Here is a 22,696-nt window from a genome sequence, read left to right as displayed (position 1 = left end):
GTTTCTTCTTGCCTCAGCTCCAGTGTTGGAACATGGCAGCTGCCTGTATGAAGGCACTGAGAAGCCATATCCACACAAGTTCCTCGCTTTTCATTCAGCTAGTTTTAGAAAGCTAGAACATCCAAGGAATAAGAGTACCAGTCAGCCTTGTATATTGTACAAATATGTTGTTATAATTTTGTCTTTATTAATTTTAATGATAGTTTTATGAGATTTAAATTAGGTTTGTAAACTATATGAAAAGGTCTTCTTTAATTAGGGGTTAGTCACATTGACTTATCTTCGAGCTCTAAATTTAATACTGAAACCTGACATCTGTCAATTCATTTGCCCAAAGTCCTAAACTTCTATCCATAACTTTTTTTTGTTCCTTGATATTAATTCCTTTTGTCATTGAGAATAATGGAAACAATTAGAAGAGAGCTTATATATACTCTCTCCTTGTACCCGTATTTAGGCCCATATGGTAATTCCCTCGCTGCCCTGAATTAATTGTGCATGTGCCTGAGGCTACCTCTTTGTACTCTGAATGTAATTTTCTTACATGCTCAGGCAATTCCTGCAGGTAGCCCCTTTCTCTTTTGCAACATCAACCTACCCTCGCTGCTGGTTTGTTTTCATGAGTATGTAATACGTGCTACTTACTATTTTCCCCATTTCAGTACAACAGTTCCTCAGTTGTACATTCTTTTCCAGGTTTTCTCTCATTTCTTATTGCGTTGCAATCATCAGATGGCTTCCTCAGAGACCTTCCTGTTCATTTTTCTTACCTTTTTTTTTTCTGTATAGCAATCAACATCTGGTATATCATAGTAGATCCTACAATTCATAAGGAATATATTAAAAAACCTACAATTGTTGCCTGAAAAATGATACTGTGCTTTCTTATACATATATAGATACATACCTATAATAGAGTTTATGTCTAATAAGAGAACCACTATAGTAATAGTATATTGTTAAGAATTATGTGAATTGGTCTGTCTCCAAAAATATTTTGCTTTGCTATAGTTACCTTTTTGATGTGAGAAGATTGGATATCTTGTGGTTCAGTGAAGTTAGGTGAATGACAGTTATTAGGACATGACATTAGGCTACTGTGTAAAAGTTACTTGAGAACTAGTATGCCATGCGTGAACAGTGGAGCCAATGGCCTAGAAGCTGCCTAGTGAACTGTGGGGTGGCTGATGTATACAGCAAAGCTATACTGTACAAGGGAGGATTCACATCACAGGCAGGGGAGAGCAGGATGGTGTGAGATTTCATCATGTCCCTAAGAACAGCACACAAATACAGAGTTGTGCTCCCTGCCCCCCCCCCCCCCCCCCCCCCCCCCCGCGTCTTTTAGATGGTGTGACTCCAGGAAACTGAAATCATAGAGAAGAGGAAACTGTTATACAAGTTTACTTTTTTACTTAACTGTCCCCTCTAACTAAAATATAAACTATATAAAGGGCAGTGTTTCCTATATTCTTTTTAGCACTACCATAATACCTCCTCCTTAAACAGTGCGTCCTGTTACATAGATATTTAAACATTTGTGAAGTAGTGTACAAATACATCATGAAATTGAAAGATATTTAGATGCTTAGTTGTAGTTCATATCTGGAATTTTACTACCTATATTTTATTTTATTCATCTATGATTTATTTCATTCTTCTTAAATATTAGGCATCTTGTTAACTATGTGTCACAGAAGAAGGAATACAAGAATAAGGAGATGAGGTTAATGAACAAAGTGACATAGATATTTGGCTATATGTGAAATAGGGCTTTTCTTTGTCATACTAGAAAGACTTCAGGTATTTGTTAGGTGCATCCTTTTAAGCGTTATATTACATGTTAGAGAGTTTGCTTATAATGTCACACTTACCATAATTAAATATAAAGTAGCTGCAAAAATATTAAGTACTTATTATATTTCATGTAGTTTTTAATTGAAGTTAAACTTCATTACTGAGACATTTCTGTGAAAGTCTTTTTAACCCCCTTTAGTGTTTGTATATTATTTCTTAAAAAGCTTTAGCTTCTAAGAAACAAAATTGATAATAGATTCAGCATTTACCTATTTTTGTTTTGTTTTGTTTTGTTTTTCTCTGTTTAATAGTCCTGGCTGTCCTAGAACTCACTTTTGTAGATCAAGCTGGCCTCAAACTCGCAAAGATCCTCCTGCCTCTTCTTCCCCAGTGTTTGGATTACTGTCCCATGCATTTACCTATCTTAAAGTAACTATTTTATCTTATTAATTTATTCGATTAATTTATTTATTTTTGATTGTTTGAGATAGGGTCTGTACTCTGACCTCAAATCCAGTGTAGTCTTCCTGGCTCGGCCTCTTGAATTGAGGTTACAGGTGTAAGCTATTAAAAACAACTTTCAAAAGAAGTAAGTAAGCCAGAATATATCAGACCTATCTTTTAACATTTTACTAGTAGATTAAATATTTGTTATTTACATTTTTAAGGTTACCTCATCAAATGGTATTAAAATGCCTCAAAATAGTACTATATTTCTCTAGAAAATATTTTCTCTATAGAATTACAGCTATGCTATGTAGTTTCTAGGTCCTCTTATCTTTCTACTACCAATTCAGTGTTTTGAGCCTTTTTCATATAAAATACGTACTTTTTTATGCTTTTTTTCACTACTGTGACATGAACTTGTGATACATTTATTTAAATCCAGAAGATCACTATTAAATACGTGAGGGTTTTCACCTTTGTTTGCAGCAAGTTTCCTCCAAACCTGCATGCTGCTAGGATGTCCAAAGCACTGCAGGAGGAAATAGCAGGCACTTTTCTTGTGTTACTGGACCTACTCATCAGACAGCTGCTCACATGCCAGCCTTTTGTACAGGCAGTTTTGGATAGTAAACTAGGTAAGCTTCAAAACAGATTTATACCATCTCCTTGATATGACATGTCATATACAGTTGTTTCCCCTCAAGCAGTCACTATTTTGTAAAATTTGAAATTTTTATTTAAAATTCATTATACTTTTATTGAAACATCACCTATTAGTCGTACTTTCTTTGTATAAAACTATCAAATTTCTGCTGAAAATATTTTGGATATATTTACCAATTTGTTTTATCATATGACTTTATTACTGAAAAGACCTGCCCTGTGAACTGCAGCTCCCACAAGTCCTGCTCCTGGTTGTTGTCATGGATAAGTTGTGCTCTCAGCCTAAAGATGTACAGACCCTGTGGTGCACAGAAGCTATGACTAGGTAATGTTTTGCTTATATATAATCATATTACCAGTGGTTTAGTGGGCTCTATTAATTTGAAATGATCTTAAATTTATGTTTAAGCCAGACATGGTCTGTGCCTATAATCTTTCCTCTGCAGAATGCTGAGACAGAGAAGCACTTGAACTTAGCATTTTGAAATCACCTTATCATATTCTGCTTAATAGCTATTTTGTAGAAAAACTACCGTGTAAAAGATATAAAATGTATATAACTGATGCTAAAAATATTTTAATTTTATTCACTGATTATTACCCATTGGTAGCACTAAAAACATTGGCTATAATGGATATAGATGCAAATAACAGCATGGAAGAGTGAGCTGCAATAGGAGCTGGAGAGATGGCATATCTGTTAAGAGTGCTTGTTTCTCAATCATGAGGCCCAAAGTTTGGATCCTAGCACCTGTGTTTGGTGACTCCAGCCTTAGGAATCTGACACCTCCGGGTTTCTCTGGATGTGCATGTGCAGATACACTCACACAGATGAACATACAGGCATATGCATAAATCTTTTTTTTAAAGCTGTGATACTGTACAATGTCTCCTAGGAAACGGCACTGGTCTTCACCCTTTTTCCCAGCACTGCAGCCCAGGTGCTAGTTTGTTATAACTGGATTACTGCTATGCTCCTATTTTTTTATTCTTCCTCTTGGCTGCTCTGAGGTTCAAACTGGTATGCTCACAAAAAGAAGTAGTGTTCAAACTTTGAAATTTTGTGACCTACCTGTTCTGTTATTTCCTTTGACCTGATTCCTTCATTAGAATATATATAAAATATTTCTATTACTTGAGAACCATATATACATACAGCATATTTTGATCATATTCACCCACCCATCTCACCCTAAATTTTCCTAACTTTCCATTCATTCTCAGCTTTGTGTCCTCATGTATTTTTATAACCCACTAACTTCAGTTTATGCTGTCCATCTGCTCACGGGTGTGTGGCTGTCAAATGGAGTACGGTCGGCCAACTAGGGGCCATACCCTTAAAGCAAACTGACTCTCCTGTCAGAAACCATCTACTGTCAGGAGTGGGGACTGTTGAGACACTTTTCTCCCTGTCCCTGTGCAAGGGTGTAGACTAACTTGGTCTTGTGCAGGTCTTGTGTAGGTAAGCACAGCCTCAGTGAGTTTGTAAGTGCAAAATCCTGCCTTTCCCAGAAGGCAGTGTGTGGTGCCTTCCCGCCCATGCTCTGGCTTTTTAAGACCCTCTTTTATTTGTAACATAACATATGAACTTAATTATATCATTTTATTTTGTCTCTTACAGACTTATGTTTTGTTTGTTTTTAGTTTTTTACTTGAAACCTTTATGAAAGTTTTCAACTATTTCTATCTTAAAATGATCCTTCCATGTATGTTTAAAATAATGCTTAATTTAGCTAAGCTCTATAAAAAAACTTTGAGTTTGATTTTCTATAACTTGGCACTATTGTAAGTGACAGAGATTTTTAAATTTATTTTGTTGAGTTTGTTTCTTTGTTTAAGATGGGGTCTTGCTGTACAGCCCTGACTGTCTTGGAACTCTTGGCAGTCCTCCCATCTCCTTCCTAAAATTACATGCCCAGTTTGAAAAAGTTTTGTTCAAGAAATTCCTTAAAGATTTTTTTTTCTGGCAGTAAATAATGTTTAATTTTTTATATCTATGTATTTATATATATTTCCAATTATTCCAAAGATTTTTATCTTTTGACATTTTGATTCTCTAAATTAACCCTGTTTATGACATTATTTTACCTGCTATTTGTTAACTTCTATTAATGCTGTGCTCAATGTTCTTAATTTTCCTGCAGAATGTCCCTGTTCAAAGCCATTTTCTACAATTTTGAGAGGTGTTCTGGTGAACTGTCTCTGACTGCTTGTTTACAGGGAGTAGAGGATAAAGGGCAAGCCGAGGCATCTGTTACTTTATATCAGCACGTCTGTGTTCATCTGTGTGCATTTGTTGCTTCTTTTCATCCCTCACTGTTCCCTGAGCTGGTAAGTGCTCTACAAACTTGGAAAGTGGGGCTTGCACTTTGCTTTCTTTTCATTGAAATTGTATTTGTTTTGTAGAAGAACATGAGAATTAATGACTGTAGTAAATTCAACCTAGTCAACATTTTGTTTTGTTCCATTTGTGTCTTAAGAAATGGCAGTCCTTGATCATATAATACTAGATGTACTGTTTAGCTAAAACATTTGATAAAACATTTTGGGTTTTGTGTGGGGAGATATAAGGAAATCCTATGAGAAGTGGAAACACAAGAAGGGGATGTTACCTAATGTACTAGTTACATTTCGGTTGGTGTGATAAAAAACAGGAGGACTTAAAAAAGGGAGACTTTGTTTTGGTTTAACGTTCCATAAAGAGAGTCCATATAATGATTGAGGAGGCACAGCATTTGGTGATCAGAATAGGAAGCTGAGAGATCACACCTCAAGCATAAACAGGAAGCAAACTCCACTTTGAAAATGAATCAAGTCTATAAACGCTCTGTGTCTGCTCCCAGTGATGTACTTTTTCCAGCAAGACCTCATGTCCTGAAAGTTTCATAACTTCTGACAGTGTCATGAATTGGATCCAAATGTTCCAATATTTGAGCCTGTGGGGAACATCTTTTGTTCAGACTACTATACTCTTTCATAAAAAATGAATAGTAATATATAATGATTAGTATTTTTTAGGTGGTTTTATTTTTAATGGAATTAGATTTAAAGGTTGAAGATATTTTAGAAAAACTTGTCATATTGTTTGAAAGCTTTCAGAGAATGGTCTTTGTGGCTCACAAGGCTGAGTTACCACAGGTAAGATTGCTTTCTATTCCCCCTCAGCTTAACACAACGTGTAGCATATAGTTAGGTGCTCCACAGATAAAGGAATGGCGTTATAGTTCTTGTAGATACTAGCCTGTGGTTTCCCGCTGAGGATCTCTTATTTTGATTTGTATAGTGCTTTCTGATTTAGTGTGAGAAATGTGACATTAATATCTCATGCGCATCTGCCAAGGAATAAGTTGACATTTCTGTTTTCTCACTAGGATGCCTCTCTACTGAATGCGGTGCTTAGTACTAACATGACTACCTCGCTGCTAGCGATGGACGTGTGGTGTTTCCTTGCTCGGTAAAGAGTGCCTTTTCTGTGTTTGGATTGAGTTAGTAAAGTGACCAACATAGTTTTAAGTTATTAGAAAAATTCTACTTCTGTAATCTTTTAATGGTTAGATTCCATGCCAGTATACTAAGTTTGGAAACAAGTGCCCTTTTTTTAATGTTTAAACTAGGAGGTGAATGTTTAGGCAAATCTGTTTACTATGATGTTCCTTGGTGATGGGTATCCAGTTTGAACATGCCTAATTTGAAATCCAAAATGTCTTAAATTCCAAGCTTTGAGCACTGATGGTACCAACAGTGAAAAGTTACATTCCTTGAAACAGTTTAATGCTCAAGATTACTAGAAATATTGAATAAAAATTAGGTTATGTATATAGCCAATTATAAAAGATAAATATAATTATAAAAGATAATGTTTTGATTTGGGCCCATCCCCAAATCTCATTGCATATATGTAAATATTCTAAAATCTGATAAAATCTAAAATCTGAAACACTTTCAGTATAAGACATTTTAGATAAAGGATATTCAATCTGTAATAGTTCACATGTTCTCACCAGGTTGTTTTCTGTGTTATTGTTCTTCTCCTAACTGTAAACTCGTTTAATGTCTAGATATGGAACTGCTGAACTCGGTGTGCACCATGTCACCTTAGTGGCTCATCTGGTAAGTAGAATTAAATGACCTAAACACCTACTTTCTATGTTTTCTTTGGAGATAAGATTTTATTTAGTTATTTATTTGTTTTTGAGACAGGTTTTCTCTGTGTAATAGCCCAAGCTTTCCTGGAACTTGCTTTGTAGACCATGCTGGCCTTGAACTTACAGAGATTCACCTGCCTTTGCCTCGAAAGTGCTGGAAAGAGATAGTAATATTTTTGGATGTTAATAAAAATGGGAGAAATAATAGCTAAATTTAATGCTAATTGTTATTAATTGCTAATTTAATCCTAATACGAATACAAAAAGTAGTAAAAAAACCCTCTGTACAAAGTGGAGAATTTTTTCATTTTTAGAAGGGGGAAAAAGCCTATGTCAATTGATGTGTTTAAAATTGAATGTAATGTGAAGGTGAAAATGTGACCGTGATGGCTAAGTGCTCATCTCCCCCTCTTTACTGTAACCTGAGGTCTCCTGTGGTTGCTGTGTTTAGTCAGGATGGTGTGAAAGGGATTCAGTGATTGTGATCCTGTTCTCAGGAAAATGAAGGTTTTTACTGAGGACAAGCATAAATGGACTTAGTGGTTATCTTTAATGGTGATTTTAATTATGAGGTGTGTTCCATATGAAGTACTTATGACTTGTCACTGTTTTTAATCATAGCCTTTGATAATGATCATATCTGAACCCGTCTACCCTTTGCTTCTAGTCATATATTTCTGCATGGACCTTTAATGATGGTTATATTCCAGTGATGAGTAACATAACCTGAATGGCTGACTTTATAGCTCTGGATGTAGCTCACAGCCTGACACATGGTGTACGAAAGAGAGTGATGCTTTACATGTCTCAGAACTTCAGTCTTTGTTACTTTTTAAAATTATTATTTTTGAGTAATAAAAATATTAGTTTTTTAGATTCTGTGTGCCTCTATATGTATGGTCATGTAAATACAGGTTTGCACAGAGGCCAGAAGTGTCAGACCCCTGGGAGCTGGAGTCACAGGTGGTTTGTAAGTGGCCTAGTCTCAGTCCCACATGTTCTTCATGCTGTGCCATCTCTCCAGCCCTCGTAATGTTATTTATTTATTCTCTAGACTGAGATATCTTACTTAGTCTAGTCTGGCTTTGAACTCAAATTGTGCTTGCCTCAGCCTCCGAGGGCTAGGATTACTTTATAATTGCTAACTCAACTTTTGCTATACATTAATGTGCTTAGATCCTTAAAATTACATAAATTATTTTGAGTAATAACATTAACATACTAGCTTATTGTCAAAGTAGTAGTTTCTGTATTACTGTGTTCTTAAGTGTAACATAAAAGTTCCTTTCTCATTATTAAAGCAACAAAGTTTCTTTGAAGCAAAGAAATTAAAGAATAGCTATGAATTAAAAATAACAAAAAAAATTTAAAATTAGTTAGAGTCCAGTTTCTCAGAAGGAGTCATTAGTATTTTGGTGTAATTGTGCCTTACAAACTGACTCTCTTGTTTTAACTCTTCTCTTCTTTCTCTCCTGTCTTTCCAGATAAAATCCTGCCCTGGAGAGTGTATCCAGCTCACCAACCTGTCAGTCCTGTTGAAGCGTCTCTTTTTCTTCATGGCTCCACCCCAACAGGCAAGGATATTGTCTGTGCCAGTGTCTTTAGTCAGCTGTGAGGAGCACAAATTAACATTGATGCTTTGGTAATTGATTTTAGGTCTACGTAGATTTTGATGTCCCTGTTTCAGTTCAGGTTACAGATGCAATCTGATTCAGTTGTTCTGGAATACTCCCCCCCCCCCTTTTAATATATTTAAGATGAACAATGAGATAGCTTTGTGTCTTTGTTCCATTTATTAATTCTATTATGCTTTGAATGATGTATCTTAGTTTTTCAGAGTAAGTAAAATTGATTTTTAAGGAAAGATTACAAGTATTTCGCCTCAGTTGCTCACTGTTGTGAAGTCAACAAGATTTGCCATGGTTGAGTTTCTTATCTCATGGGCCTGAGTAGCCTTGTGAAGAGTTGTAGATGGGTACCATTGGAACTTCTGTAGCAGGTTTTTGTTTGTGTTTAAAAACAAGTTTGTGGACTCTGGCCTATAAATGCAGTGGTGGGTGTAAATAAGGCTCAACAATTGGCTTTTGTTGTTAAGCACTTAATGTGATTCTGACAAGGAGTCGAGCTTGGAATCCACATGAAAGAAATTTGTCTTAGCTTGAATCTTGATTATATTAGTGATGCAGCATTAACACACATGAGAATGAATGTGTTTTACTGAAAGCTGACACATGCTAAGATGTGTTTCTCTTTCCATAGGAATAACAGTTGAATGTGTATTATAACTCAGTACTCTTACTTTAGTTGTTTCCTGATTGAGGAAAAAGGAATGTCCCTTATTTAGACATACTAATAATTGTGTGTTACAGTTTTCTGTTGCTGTGATAACAAACACCGACCAAAAGCAACTTTAAGGAAGAGAATATTGATTTGGCTGAAATTCCAGGTTTAAAAGTTCATCACTGCAGGGAGATCAAGGCAGGAAATTCATCACACCCACAGTCAAGAAGAGAGAGAAACAAATGTACCCATGCTCTTTTGTTTGTGTCTTGTTGAGTTTCTCCACTTTTCTCACAGTTCAGGACTCCCTTCCATAGTAGGCTGGGTAACTTAATTAAGGTAACCCCTACAGGCAAACCTAGTGTAAACAGTTGCATATTGAGACTCTCTGCCCAGCTAATTCTAGATTGTCAAGTTGCAATTAAAGGTAACCATCACATTGTGCTAGTATTTTTAGGTAAGGTGAAATTTACTACATTTTCATTTTAAGCCCTTCTTAGTTTTAAGGAGGAATCTAAATTTTCTGCACAGTGTTTTCTTAGATGCCACTCTTCTTGTTTGAACTGTTAGCCCTAGTAGCTTTAAAGTGATGTTTGAACCTTAGGATAGAGTCTTGAACTCTGAAGTGATCAGTTTTGGTAACACCTTTTAAAAACATTCTTATTGTGTAGGACATTATTATATGTCATATATTCTTTGAATGGAGACACATATGTTGACTCATTTAACCTTATTATAAGGAAGAATGGTTCTGGAATCGGCTTGTCAGTCGAATCATGGCTTTCTTGATGCACTTTAATTTTCTGCTGAAGTTGCTTATTATAAATGACACTCACCTCTCTCCTTTTTTTCTTTTTTGATTTTCAAGATAGGGTTACTGTGTTAAACAGTCCTGGCTGTCCTGGAACTCACTCAGTAGACCAGGCTGGCCTCGAACTCACAGAGATCCAACTGCTTCTGCCTACTGAGTGCTGAGATTAAAGGTGTGCACCACTACCGCCTGGCTTGACACTCAGCTCTTGAAGTATTCTTTTTTTCTATTTGTAGACTCTGTCACAGCAAGTGACCAGTCTCTTGCTTGTTTTGATGCACAGTTAATAAAAACTCAGAGACAGATATTGGGGTTTAACCTGAAGACCAGAGAAGCAAAGCAGCCAGCCACTGGCTTTTACCTCTACCTCAGTCTGAAAATGGTGATCCTGCCTCCAGGAATCTCAGAATGAGACTGTGACTAAGAGCTGTCTTTTCCCGTTTTATAGTACTGGGATAAAAGGGTGTGTGTCACTACTGCCAGGTTCCTATGGCAAGCTCGTGTGACTACTGAGGTTAATGGTGTGTGTCATTGCTGCCTGGTCTGTAAGGCTGACTAGTGTGACTGTTTTACTTTTCTGATCTTCAGGCAAGCTTTATTTAGTAAAATATAAATGAAATGCCACTACATGTTTTGTCAGTTAGATATTTATTTTCTGCAAATTAAATAGAATTCATATACAAATATATAATAGAAAAGCCTGGCACTATCAAAATTAGTTGTATTGCTTTGGACTTAGGAGGAATTTTTGTTTAGTTTTTAATGTATGATAAGTTTTCATATATTTTGTGAAGTTTAAATAGTGTAAATTGAACTATCTCATTTCTTTAAAAATATACTAGTATACTTTTTAACTAGGTTCTACAAATTTAGCAATTAAATACACTATTTTTTAAAATCTAACAGTTGGACTATGTTTTGAACTTTTAGTTCATATTTTTATTGAATCTTTTTGACATCTGCATTTTAAAAGAACAGTATCTCGTTTCTCTTAACACAATACATGCTTTGGATTCTATCTCAGTAGAAGACTGTATTTACCTATCACAATCTTTATTTGTGGTTGTTTTTTGTTTTATAGCTTCCTTTTGGGAAATTAATTTAGTATGTCCTCTAAGGCCGAGCAGAGCCAGCTAAATCCATTTGAAACAGGACATATGACCTTGATTTCATGTTCTCAAATGCAGTAAGCTAAGATAAAAGCCAGGAACATGGTGGATTATTCTTGCCATATCTGGAATATTAATTTGACTTAACTATATAAGGTGATGAGTACTTGGAAGATAGCAGATCTAATGAGTAGAAAGAAGATAAAATATCTGATGTGAATAATAATGAAATGCATTATTTATCACTTAGTGTTTTTTATATCATGCTTCATTTAAGCATGATTTTTTATTTTGGAAATAAATACAGTAGCAATAAAAATCTTTGTGCTTATTTATGTTATGTTGATCTGGTACCCAGTGATCTTACTGTGCATTTAAAAAACAGATTTTAAAATATTTTTGTTGGTTCAGACAAACTTTTGGTATGTGGCCCTGACTGCCCTGGAATTCACTTTGTAGACTAGGGCGACCTAAGACTTGCAAAGATCCTATCCTCTGTCTCCTGAATGTTGGAGTTGTATCATACACCACTACACCTGACATGAGTGTTTAAGTTATTATTCAGTTCTTGTATATCCAGTGATCTGAAGTTGCTCATTTCATTCTCAACTTATTTCAGGTGGAATTTATCCAGAGATTTTCTCCAGAAGAAGTAGACAACTTGCCTCTGTGGCAGTGTATTTCCTTCCAGGCATTATCTGCTGATCTTAGGAAACAAGCTGCATGCGACGTGATCAGAGTATGCATAGTGCAGTGCATGGACTGGTTGAGCAGCAGTCATACTCTGGCAGAACTTGATTCTCTGGTGAGATAGTTTTGATTAATTCAGCAGTTTACTTAGTACTGTTTTAGATAATCGCTAGTCTTCTCTTTCAAAACATAGCAATATTTTTAGATCTATACATTATAAAAGGACCCTTGAGAAAATTTTATCGATTAATGTAAATTGAGCAGGAGGTTTCATCTGTTGGGTAAGAGACATTTGGAAAGCAGGACAGCATTTGATTCCTATTTTTGGTAGCACCTATCTTGATTAAGCAGATATAATTCACTCCCTCACCCTTAGAGAGGATCTCATCACTGAGTAGGCCAGGTGGCTTTGAACTCATGATCTTAGCCTCTTTAGTGCTGGATAACAGGTGTGTACCATTATGGCCATTTTAGATATGATTGTTTTATTTGACAAAATACAACATGCATTTTATAGAAAACTACTCTGAGCCTTTACATAGCTTTCTATTTAACTGATTTCTCATAAAACAAAAAAAGGTTCATCTATAAGTAGAAGATATATAAAAAGTGGACTAGACACAGCATATACAGTTGAATTTTCCACTTTAGTCTTCATTTGATTATTCATTTATTCAATAAATAAACTTTGAGTGTTCATATATAATAAATTGTTTTAGTCATTGGGGGAATAGATATAACAAGAAACAAAATGAAGAAACCCTTCTATTCTTGTAGATGCATATTCTAGCTAAGCAGTACACAGTATAATAAATACCGCTATGGTAAGTATAAAAAACTTAGCAGGGATAAAAGCATATATTCAAGGACTTGGAAGCTTTCTTTTTAATTTTTGATTAGAAGTTGCTGAAGGCATATATTTCCATACTAAGTTGTTCTTCTATACTTTTGTAAAATGGCAGTTGACCACAATTATTAAGATAGTTTAAAACATTTGCATAAAACCAAAGAAGTTTCTTTTTGTGACTTTATTTTATTTATCACAGCTAATCATGAGTGGGTCAATTTAAGTTTCTCATTTGTATTTAATATGAACTAGTTTCTAATCACTCAGGAAACCCAGTCATGTTGTGATGGAGCAGCAGGCCACTTCCCGCCTCCGGCTAGCTTTACCTGAAATAATAACACACAAATTGTATTCATTTAAACACTGCTCGGCCCATTAGTTCTAGCCTATTATTGGCTAACTCTCATGTCTTGATTAATCCATTTCTAGTAATATGTGTAGCACCACGAGGTGGTGGCTTACTGGGGGAAAGATTCAAGCCTACATCTGCCTCGGGTCGGAGAATCATGGCGACTGCCTCACTTCCCTTCTTCCCAGCATTCTGTTCTGTCTACTCTACCCACCTATGTTCTGACCTATCAGGCCAAGCAGTTTCTTTATTAATTAACGAATGAAACAACAGATAGAAGACCCACCTACATCATAGTCAGTAGACTCTCAAGATGTATTACACTTACATAATAAAAATATTTTGGGTGTATTAGGTAAAAACACTACTGTTGTAAAATTAACTCCTTTTAAATTATGGGCAAAACTTGTAAAGGGAAGTAGATTAATCTTGAATGAAATGGTATAAGGCAACTTTAACATGGGTTGTAGCTATTAAATTATAGGATTCAAGTCAGTGTTACTGATTATTACATTAAAATATGACCTTCTCCTTATATATACCATCCCAGACGTTAGTATAAGCCAGAAAAGAGATCTGAGTATTTGTATGTAGAAACAAAAATGAGTCTAGAAAAGTTTGTTTTCTGTTTCAAATTCTAGACGCTATATTTCTTAAGTATTTCATTTGCTTATAAAATTTGTTTCTGTAGCATCTCATGGTAAAAAACAGAAATAATAAAAAAAAAATCTAATAACCTATACAGATTGCTGGGTGCACAGTGTTGAAAAAAATAATGTTGCTTTCTATTGATGAGTACTTTAAATTAGGCTAACCTTGCTCACCATGTGTTAGGTTTCTATTGCTATGACAACAAAATGACCATAAACAACTTGGGGAGGAAAGGGTTTATTTCAACTCAGAGTCCATTATGAAGGGATAGCAGGGCAAGAACTGAAGGAGAAGCTTTGAAGGAACAGGACTTCCTGGCTTATGCCCCATCACTTACTCAGCCTGCTCTTATCCACAGTCAAGACCACCTGCTCATGGGGTGGCATAACCCCCAGTTGACTGGGCCCTTTCACACCAGTAGCCAATCAAGAAAATGCCCTACACACTTGCTTACAGGTAATCTGATAGAGACATTTTCTTAATTGAGATTCCTTTTACCAGATAATTCACACTTGTATCAAGTTGACAACAACAACAAAAATAGGACAAAAGCTTAGTAAAAGTCAATGTTGTTGCTATTTTAAATGAACATTTCAATCTAAAAGGAGAACATGCTTTTATGTGCAAGGAAAATTGATCTTAGTATTATAATTATACTAAAACTTTATATGTTTTAAAAAGCTGAAAATAATGGCTTTATCTCTGTGGATCTTATGAACAGTTAATAAGTAACTCACGTGGTGTTTATAATTGGGCCTCTGGTCCTTTAAACTAGATTTGGAAACTGAAACTTTCTTTTTTTCTCCCCCTTTAGAACACAGCACTCTCTGCTTTGCTTACTGTATGTAATTCTGCTGGTGATGCTTTGGATATTAGACAACAAACTACAGTTATTGAAGTCGTGGGTCGGCTTTGGGCTTTTATAAGCATTCAACAAGTAAGGAAAGCTACTCATCATTTCTTTAAAAACTATCAAATATTGACAAGAGAATATTAGAATATCCCTATAGATTAAATTTTCTAAAGTTGTGATTAAATTTCACCTAATTGTATTCTCTCTCAGGTAGTTGTTATATATTCATATGGGGATAAAGGAGTGTATGCATATGTTTTTTGGTGTGTGTGTATCAGAGAAGACTTGGGTGTTTTCTTGACTACACTTTACCTTACTTTTTGTGACAGGAGCTCCAGAGAGCTCCTGGGATATGTCTGTGTCTGTTACCCGTTCCTCCCAAAGCACTGTGATTACAGATGAGACCTGCCATATTCAGTTTTTTGTGGGAACTGGGGATCAGGAACTCAGGTTCTCATGTTTGACACATCAGGTACTTTACTGACGGAGCTGTCTCCTTAGGCCCTTTCAGGCAGTTTTTTGTTGTTGTTTATTTTATTCCAGTAATCTTAGACCCTACCACAGTGGCAACCACAGTCCATCTATCTGTGTTTATGAACTTGTTGGACCCTTTTAAAAATTAAGTTTTATCTTTTTGTTGTTGTTAGATTGATGTCTATTTGTGATTTTAAGGTTTTTTTTTAGTAGTAATTCAGTTGACAAAATAGTGTGTTACTTACTAGTGAAAGGGACTAGTAAGTGTTGTAGCTTCCTGTGTGCTCCACCACCAAGTTACCCCCTAAGTCCTGCCGAAAGACCAGGTTTATGATCCATTTCTATGGTCACCTTGCCATCCTGCAGTTGTGTCACTTCAGTAGTGGGCTGCCCTGAGTTGGACATAGCACTTAGTAGCCATTCCGATGCCTGTGCTGGGATGTGGCTTCACAGCAGTACGACATACACACTATGAAGAGGTAGAATTTTACCAACTCCCATGGATATACAGGTTTTTAAGTGGCCAACAACAGTAATTTGACCCCTTTAAATCATCTATTTGAATGATGGTGCCTCAGTTTCTATCCATGTGATCTTGAACAAATATTTTTCTTATCCTATGTTTTCTTATTAAAATGGGATATTATCTACCACTTAGCTTATGTAAGTATATAGGTGAGGTAGTAATTCTAAACCACATATCAACTGGTATATAATAAATGCTTAGTAGACTACTATTGCTGCTATTCTCATGTGTGTCTAAGTTAGACTTTCTGCTGTGATAAACACCATGACCAAAAACAACTTGAGGATGATAGGAGTTATTTTGTCTTACATCTTACAGCCTGCCATCCAGAAGAGTCAGGGCAGGAACTAATGCAGATGCCTTGGAGCAGTGATTGTTTACTGATGTGCTCCTATTGTTTGCTAGTTATAGCACCCAGGACAACCTGTCCAGATGGCAGCACCCACAGAGCCCCCCTATCAGTAATAATCAGGAAAATGCCCTACAGCTTATCTATCTATAGGTAGTATGATAGAGACAAAAATTGAGGTTCTTCCCAAATAACTGTGTATGTGTCAAGTTGATGAAAAACTAACTCTTCTATTATGTAATTGAAAAATCTCACCAAAATTACTTTGTTTCTTGTTCTAGGTACTAAGTCAACCCTATGTTCAACAAGCATTCAGACTTTTACTTCAGCTACTGACATTTTTCATCCAAACTGTAGATCCACAGCTGATAAGTCAGGTAATAAAGCGACCCAGTTGGTTCTTTGCTCGTTGTGAATTTGCAGTGATTTATTTGGTTTACTTGTAAGCCCTTTAATCATTTCCCCTCTTCTTCCACCTGTCTTCCAGACTGCCCTTAGACTCTTTTTGTAGCAGGGGATCCATTAAACTTCTCATCCTTTATCTTTAGAAGCATGTGGCACCATATCAGATTTTTTTTGCAGTGCTGGGAATTGAATCTAGGGCTTTGTACATACCAGGCAAACACTGCACCAGCTGAGCTCCATCTCCAGCCTTTGTGATCCTTTCCTTGTAAACCGAATATGTCAGCTTTACTTGTTTTCATCAAGACTGTCACCTTCTCACTTCTCTTAGTGTTCTTGCTGTTAACCCAGCCTTTGTCAGTCCGCAGTCACCTTTAAGCTTTATGCTCTGCTATTTAGTAGTCAGAATTTTGTGTGGCACAATCCAGGAAACAGACTGCCCAGGAAATAACCAAGTTTGCTGACCTCTGCATTTATTGTCCTTTCACTGCCAACAGTTTCCTTGAAAAAAATGAGATTGCTTTCAAAAACTGGTACTATGAATTTCTTCTTTGGACCCCAGCTTACCTGGCTGGGCATAGGCAGACTTACTGTCTGGAGTGTCTCTAAGGTACTGCTTCTGAGGCAACAGAACATGGGAATGCCTTCCTCTTCTCTGAAATGACTGAGAGCTGTGAAATGAGGCCATATTGGACAGCACTGATCTGCCAAATCCTGTTAGCTTTAGTTCAGGGTCAGGAAGCATAAAAAATAGTAGAAATAACTTGTTATTTAGGAAAAGTATGGGAGAGGTGGAGTCCTGTCATCATGTATCATGAAATGGAACATAAAATGAGCTAAAAGTAGGTGGTAAAGCTTTGTTTCAGGCTTTGTTTCTGTTTAATTGTTTATACAAATTGGCTTAGTAAGCAAGTACTTTAATTAGTTACATTCAGTTACAGTGTGTGTAATGTGGACTATTGCAAATAAAGAACGTGGGAAAACATACTGGATGAAGTAATGTTTGAATTTACTGACTGAAATTTCTGAGGTTCATGTTGAAAAATTAAATATGACAATTTTAAGAAGTACTTAAGTCTTAAAAAGATTTAAGTGACTATAGTTGTACAATTGCAGTGTTCAAATAGGGATTGTGTAGTTTGAAGATTTCACTTTTGCCCCTTTCCATTGTTAGGAGCTGCCAAACAAGCCTCTGGTTTAATACACTTTGTTATTTTCAACCAAAGAGCAATGAATGGCTTTTTTCATTTTAAAGATTGCTGAGTATATGTTAGTATTATGTGATATTTGACATATTATTATCCATATATTCAACACAATGTACAACACAGAATGTGTCGCTTTTAAAGCCCAAATCTACTGGTTCTTTTTTTTATAGAACAAATTTGCAAATCATTTCTTTAAATAATAATGAATTTCTTTTAGTAGAATTGAAAATGTAAAATGCTTAGCTGGCACAGATTTTGGAACACAGATGGTAATGTAAATTTGCCTATGCCCAGTCATGTAAGCTGGGGCCCAAAGAAGGAATTCAGCAGTATCAGTCTTTGAAAACAATCTTACTTTTTCAAGGAAATAGGATCACCTTTAAGTTCATGGAGGCAGTGTTCTGTAACCCCATAGCTAGCTAATGACAGTGCCTTTGAAAGTACTACATGAATGCAGAGTTCACCACAGCACCAGGACTCCTGACTTGGCTATTTCCCACAAAATTCTGATTGCTTATTAGCAAAGTACACGAGTTGGAGGCAAGAGACTGTTATGATGAGAAGAAATATTAACAACTCTCATCTGATGCTCTCCCTCTGCTCCCACAATTGAGGCTTTGCAGACTAGCTGCTCCCAATTTTGTCTTCTTTCCCTTCCCCATACAACCACACCTTGGTAGCAAGCAGCTCTACTTACAACTGCTCTTTTGTTCTTACCTCTTCAGGTAGTAACTTTACTGACCTCACTACTTAAATTGGAGCCTCCCGACCATGTCTGTCTGGCAGTGCTGGATTTTTTATCTTCTCTGAGCAGACTTTTTATACCTTCGGCTATCCAGGTAAGACACTCTTTAACAAAAATGCAAAATCTAAAAACACTCTCTAATGACTAGGGGAATTTTAAGCTTTTGATTTTTGTTTGTTTTTGAGACAGGGTCTCATACTGTAGCCTAGCCTGGCTTAGAACCTGAGGCAGTTCTTAAGTGCTGGGGTTATGATGTGAACCATGCTGGGTATAAGGTTTTTGATTGCTAAAATCTTGTGCCTGTACTAATAAAGTTATAGAAAAAGAAATACTTTCTGATAAGAAGGGTCATTGTCAAAATAGAGTACTTTTTAAGTAATTTTCTTTTTAAGAATATGAGTTAGCATTCAAATAATATCAAGTCGCCTACTGTACTTTGGGATACATTCTGTTATATGCCATTATCTAAACGAAGAAGTCATTCATGTTTTACAGGCAGTAGTGTCTAGTGAGGAAATTTGGTAATGAGTTACTGTGTGGGTAGATTCATGAAACAGCATTTATTTTTAGAGACAGTATTTTAATAATACTGTAAAGTATATATAGATGACAAATGTGTATTTTGCTTCCAAAATTATATTCTAGTGACCTAGGGGAAGACTACCACCAAATTTTAAGACTACCTATAAAATTAGATTCTCTTAAGCCAGGAGTTTTGTTTTACTGTTATAATAAAATCCCAGGGTTTCTAGATTCTCATCTTTGTTTTACCTTCAAAGGGGAGAATGTAAAAAGCTCTCTGGTGAAAATCTTTTCACAGTCAAAGATGGGCTGTATTTCAGTACACATGAATAAAAATCCTTGAAGTTGAATTCTAAAAGGTTTCTTTTAATTATTCACAAGAAAATGACACTAATTCACCCGTTTCTGTCATGTCAACTTGTGATTCATGAGATAAATATAGATGGTGGCAGCTTTTCTCCTTTTGACAGAAATACCAACTTGTATTTGAGCAGTCATCCTTTTTTTGGGAAAGGTCTTAACATATAGCCCAGGCTGTTTTCAGACATGTACTCTTTAACTACTGGCGGTGTAGTAGCCCCATTCTCGTCCGCTGAAGCAGCTGACAACAAAGTTGTGATACACGTAGTGTGGTGAGTGGTGAGTGCTATGGGAGAAAATAAAGCAGAAGAGGGGGGCAGTATGAAGGGATAAGAAGAGGGAGCACTTACTTGGGTGATAAGTGAGTATAAATATGAAAGGGAAGGAGAAAGCCATGTTCTGAGCAGGGTATAGAGAACAAGTTCAAAGCTTTGCAGGTCATTGTAAACCCTTGGTTCACTCTAAAGGAAATTGGGAGTTATTAGGAGAATTTGAGCAAGAAATAGAAGAACATAATGTGTCCCAAAAGTAGACTAGTATTCTGTATTGAAGTTTTTTTCTACAGTAAGGTTTGTTTCTCTTTGTAGGACAAGGTGCTGCCCAACCTGCCTTCTATCTTTGCTTTACTGCTAGCCAACAAGAATTGGCTGCTAGAGCAACATACTTTGGAGGCATTTACTCAGTTTGCTGAGGTAAGAGCAGTTTATCATATTGACCTCTGTATATTTTAGTATTTCTTTTTAAATTTTTATTTAGGAAATATTTTTATTGATTTTTTTTTAATTGAGTTCTACATTTTTCTCTGCTCCCCTCCCTGCCTCTCCCCAGGTCCCCATGCTCCCATAATTTAATACTTCTAATATCCTAAAACACTTAAAAATACTGAGCTACTTATGTATCTCAGTTGTGAAATTTTCTGCTGAGAAGATATTTGTATGTTTACAAAACCTCATTATAAGGCCTAGAGAAATGAAGTGACTTTTCCCAAGGTTCTCTAATTAGCAGGGATTAAACATTTGGAGTCAACTGCCTGACTCAGACACTGCCTTCAGCAGCACTGGGGGAAGGTCTCCTTTGAAATTGCTACTGCTCTGACCCATTTCTGTGCAGTCACACCTTGGGTTTAATAAGTAATTAAACCTTGCAGCACCATATATATAGAAGCCAAAATTACTTAAGTCTTTGTAGAACTCTGAGAATCCTTGGGTACTACTTCCTTTTAAAATGAGTTTTCAGGTAAGGTAGTTAAAAAACTTATTAAGTTGCTGAACTATGTGTGATCTGTCTTGTTTACTCATCTTTTAATAGGTAACAAATCATGAAGAGCTAGTTCCACAGTGTCTCAGTTCTGAAGATATCAAGAACAAAGTCGTAGCCTTTCTGGAGAAGGTATTTATTTATGTATAAAGCCCATGTTTTATTTTTTTATCATTTTTAAAATTATCAATTTGTAATCACCTTAGCTTCCTCTTGGTTCTGGGGTTTGAACCGGAGCTTTGCATATGCTAGACAAGTGCTTTACTACTGAGTGTTTTGCACAATGCTAATACAGATAGGCTAAATAAACATCCCTAATCCAGAGTACTTCAAAATCTGAAACTTTGTGAGCCACCAATATGAGGCAAAAACATAGAATATACCTTGTAGTGAAAATGTATGTCATGTATAAAATTACTCATTTTAGTAATATTTACTATTTTACTAATTTTACAAAAATATTGTATAAAATTACCTCAGGCATGAATTTCATGTTCATACTTGGAGCCTATCCCCATAGTATCTGAGTGTTTGAAAGAATTCTGAAGCATTTTGTATAAATGTAAAGGGAAACACAACTTGTATGAATCAGTTAAGAGCGTCCATTAGGTGGGCAGTGGTGGCACATGCCTTAAATCCCAGCACTCAGGGAGGCAGAGGCAGGCAGATCTCTGTGAGTTGGAGGCCAGCCTGGTCTACAGAGCAAGTTCCAGGACAGCCAGAGCTGTTACACAGAGAAACTGTCTTGAAAATACAAACAAACAAAAGAACGTACATCAGAGAAGTAAATCACTTTAAGTCAATGTACCTAAAGTTTGAGACATAATAGCATTGATTACCTTGGCACTAAGATAAAAAAGTGTGAATCCCTAACATTGCTGATCATAATTGGCTGTTCATGATTATAAGGCCTAGTATTATGGTTTGTATGATATCAGTATGTTTTTCTAATATACAGAGACAGACTTTATTTTTGTAGATAGGATCTCACTGTGTAGCCCTAGCTAAGTTTGCTCTCAGAGATCCTCCTGCCTCTGCCTCCCAAGTGCTGGAATTAAGGGTGTCTAAAGTGGTGTTTCTACAATTGTTCAGTATAGTCAAAAATTTTAAGTATAGGGATCCAGCATATATTCTGGTGTTACGCTGTAAGGGAATAATTGAAATATTAAGACCTGTCAAACCAGACTTAGAATACCAGGAAGTATAAATTATACTTTAGCACATATTTAACTGGGTTCTATGTATTTTATAAATTACTTATATGATTTGTTACTAAACATTATAAATAGATGTGTTACAGTTGTTATCTAGGCTGAACTTTAAGTACATGTGGTGTTTTTTTGTTTTGTGTTTTTGATTTTTCAAGACAGGGTTTCTCTGTTGCTTTTGGATCTTGTCCTGGAACTAGCTCTTGTAGACCAGGTCTGCCTCTGCCTCTGCCTCTGCCTCTGCCTCCTGAGTGCTGGGATTAAAGGCATGCGCCACCACTGCCCGGCTTAAGTGCCTGTGTAAGTAATTGTTTTGCCAGCACCACACCCTGTACAGTAAGTTGAATGTGTAACATACTTATTTTTCTTGGAGAGATAATACTTAATTCTGTAGTGAAAAATGTTCTAAGGCACTTAGAACACTCTGGTCCTTAACCTAATGGTCAAAACCTTTGCAGCATGGGGTCACATATCACATATCCTGCATGTCAGATATTTATATTATGATTAATAACAGTAGCAATATTACAGTCAATGAAGCAGCAGTGAAATAGTCACCACAACATGAGGTATTACAGGGTCGCAGCATTAAAAAGATTGAGAACCACTGCTCTAAGGGGATTGATTGTATTCAGATTGCACTAAAGGTGAGTCTACCTAACCTAGAATTTGCCTGGTCACAGGTCAACCCAGAATGGTTTAATACTCATCATTTACAGACATATACATAAACTAGTTGGTTTCCTTTTCTAAATCTCATATCCCTTGGTATCTAGTAGAGAATGCTAATTTGTCAGTGATTTTTGATGATCTTTGACAGACAGGATTTGTAGATGAAACTGAAGTTGCCAGAGTGGATCATGTGAAACAGAAAGTTGCTTTCTTAGAACCCACTATAGAGGAAGCAGATGGGTCAGCTTTACAGGTATGGACTGCTTTTCAGTATGGCTAATAGTAAAACAATGGAACGTCTTTGCTCATTATTGATAAACTAGTTTGATTC

General features: G+C 36.1%; 1 protein-coding gene across 1 annotated transcript in view; it reads left to right on the top strand.

Annotated features, from left to right (window-relative positions):
• Nucleotides 1–22,696, top strand: part of C6H1orf112 (chromosome 6 C1orf112 homolog) — a 42,354-nt gene that overhangs the window by 18,472 nt on the left and 1,186 nt on the right. Inside the window, exons 11-23 of the mRNA XM_005363987.2 lie at nt 2,731–2,879; nt 3,118–3,232; nt 5,052–5,238; nt 6,279–6,361; nt 6,966–7,017; nt 8,537–8,626; nt 11,872–12,057; nt 14,604–14,726; nt 16,273–16,368; nt 18,327–18,440; nt 19,816–19,920; nt 20,537–20,617; nt 22,514–22,618. Coding sequence (XP_005364044.1) covers nt 2,731–2,879; nt 3,118–3,232; nt 5,052–5,238; nt 6,279–6,361; nt 6,966–7,017; nt 8,537–8,626; nt 11,872–12,057; nt 14,604–14,726; nt 16,273–16,368; nt 18,327–18,440; nt 19,816–19,920; nt 20,537–20,617; nt 22,514–22,618 — 1,486 coding nt within the window. The remainder of the gene's footprint in view (nt 1–2,730; nt 2,880–3,117; nt 3,233–5,051; nt 5,239–6,278; nt 6,362–6,965; nt 7,018–8,536; nt 8,627–11,871; nt 12,058–14,603; nt 14,727–16,272; nt 16,369–18,326; nt 18,441–19,815; nt 19,921–20,536; nt 20,618–22,513; nt 22,619–22,696) is intronic.

The sequence above is a fragment of the Microtus ochrogaster genome, assembly GCF_000317375.1.
Source record: "Microtus ochrogaster isolate Prairie Vole_2 chromosome 6 unlocalized genomic scaffold, MicOch1.0 chr6_random_2, whole genome shotgun sequence".
Classification (NCBI taxonomy): domain Eukaryota; kingdom Metazoa; phylum Chordata; class Mammalia; order Rodentia; family Cricetidae; genus Microtus; species Microtus ochrogaster.
This window is presented reverse-complemented; position numbering and strand designations above follow the sequence as displayed.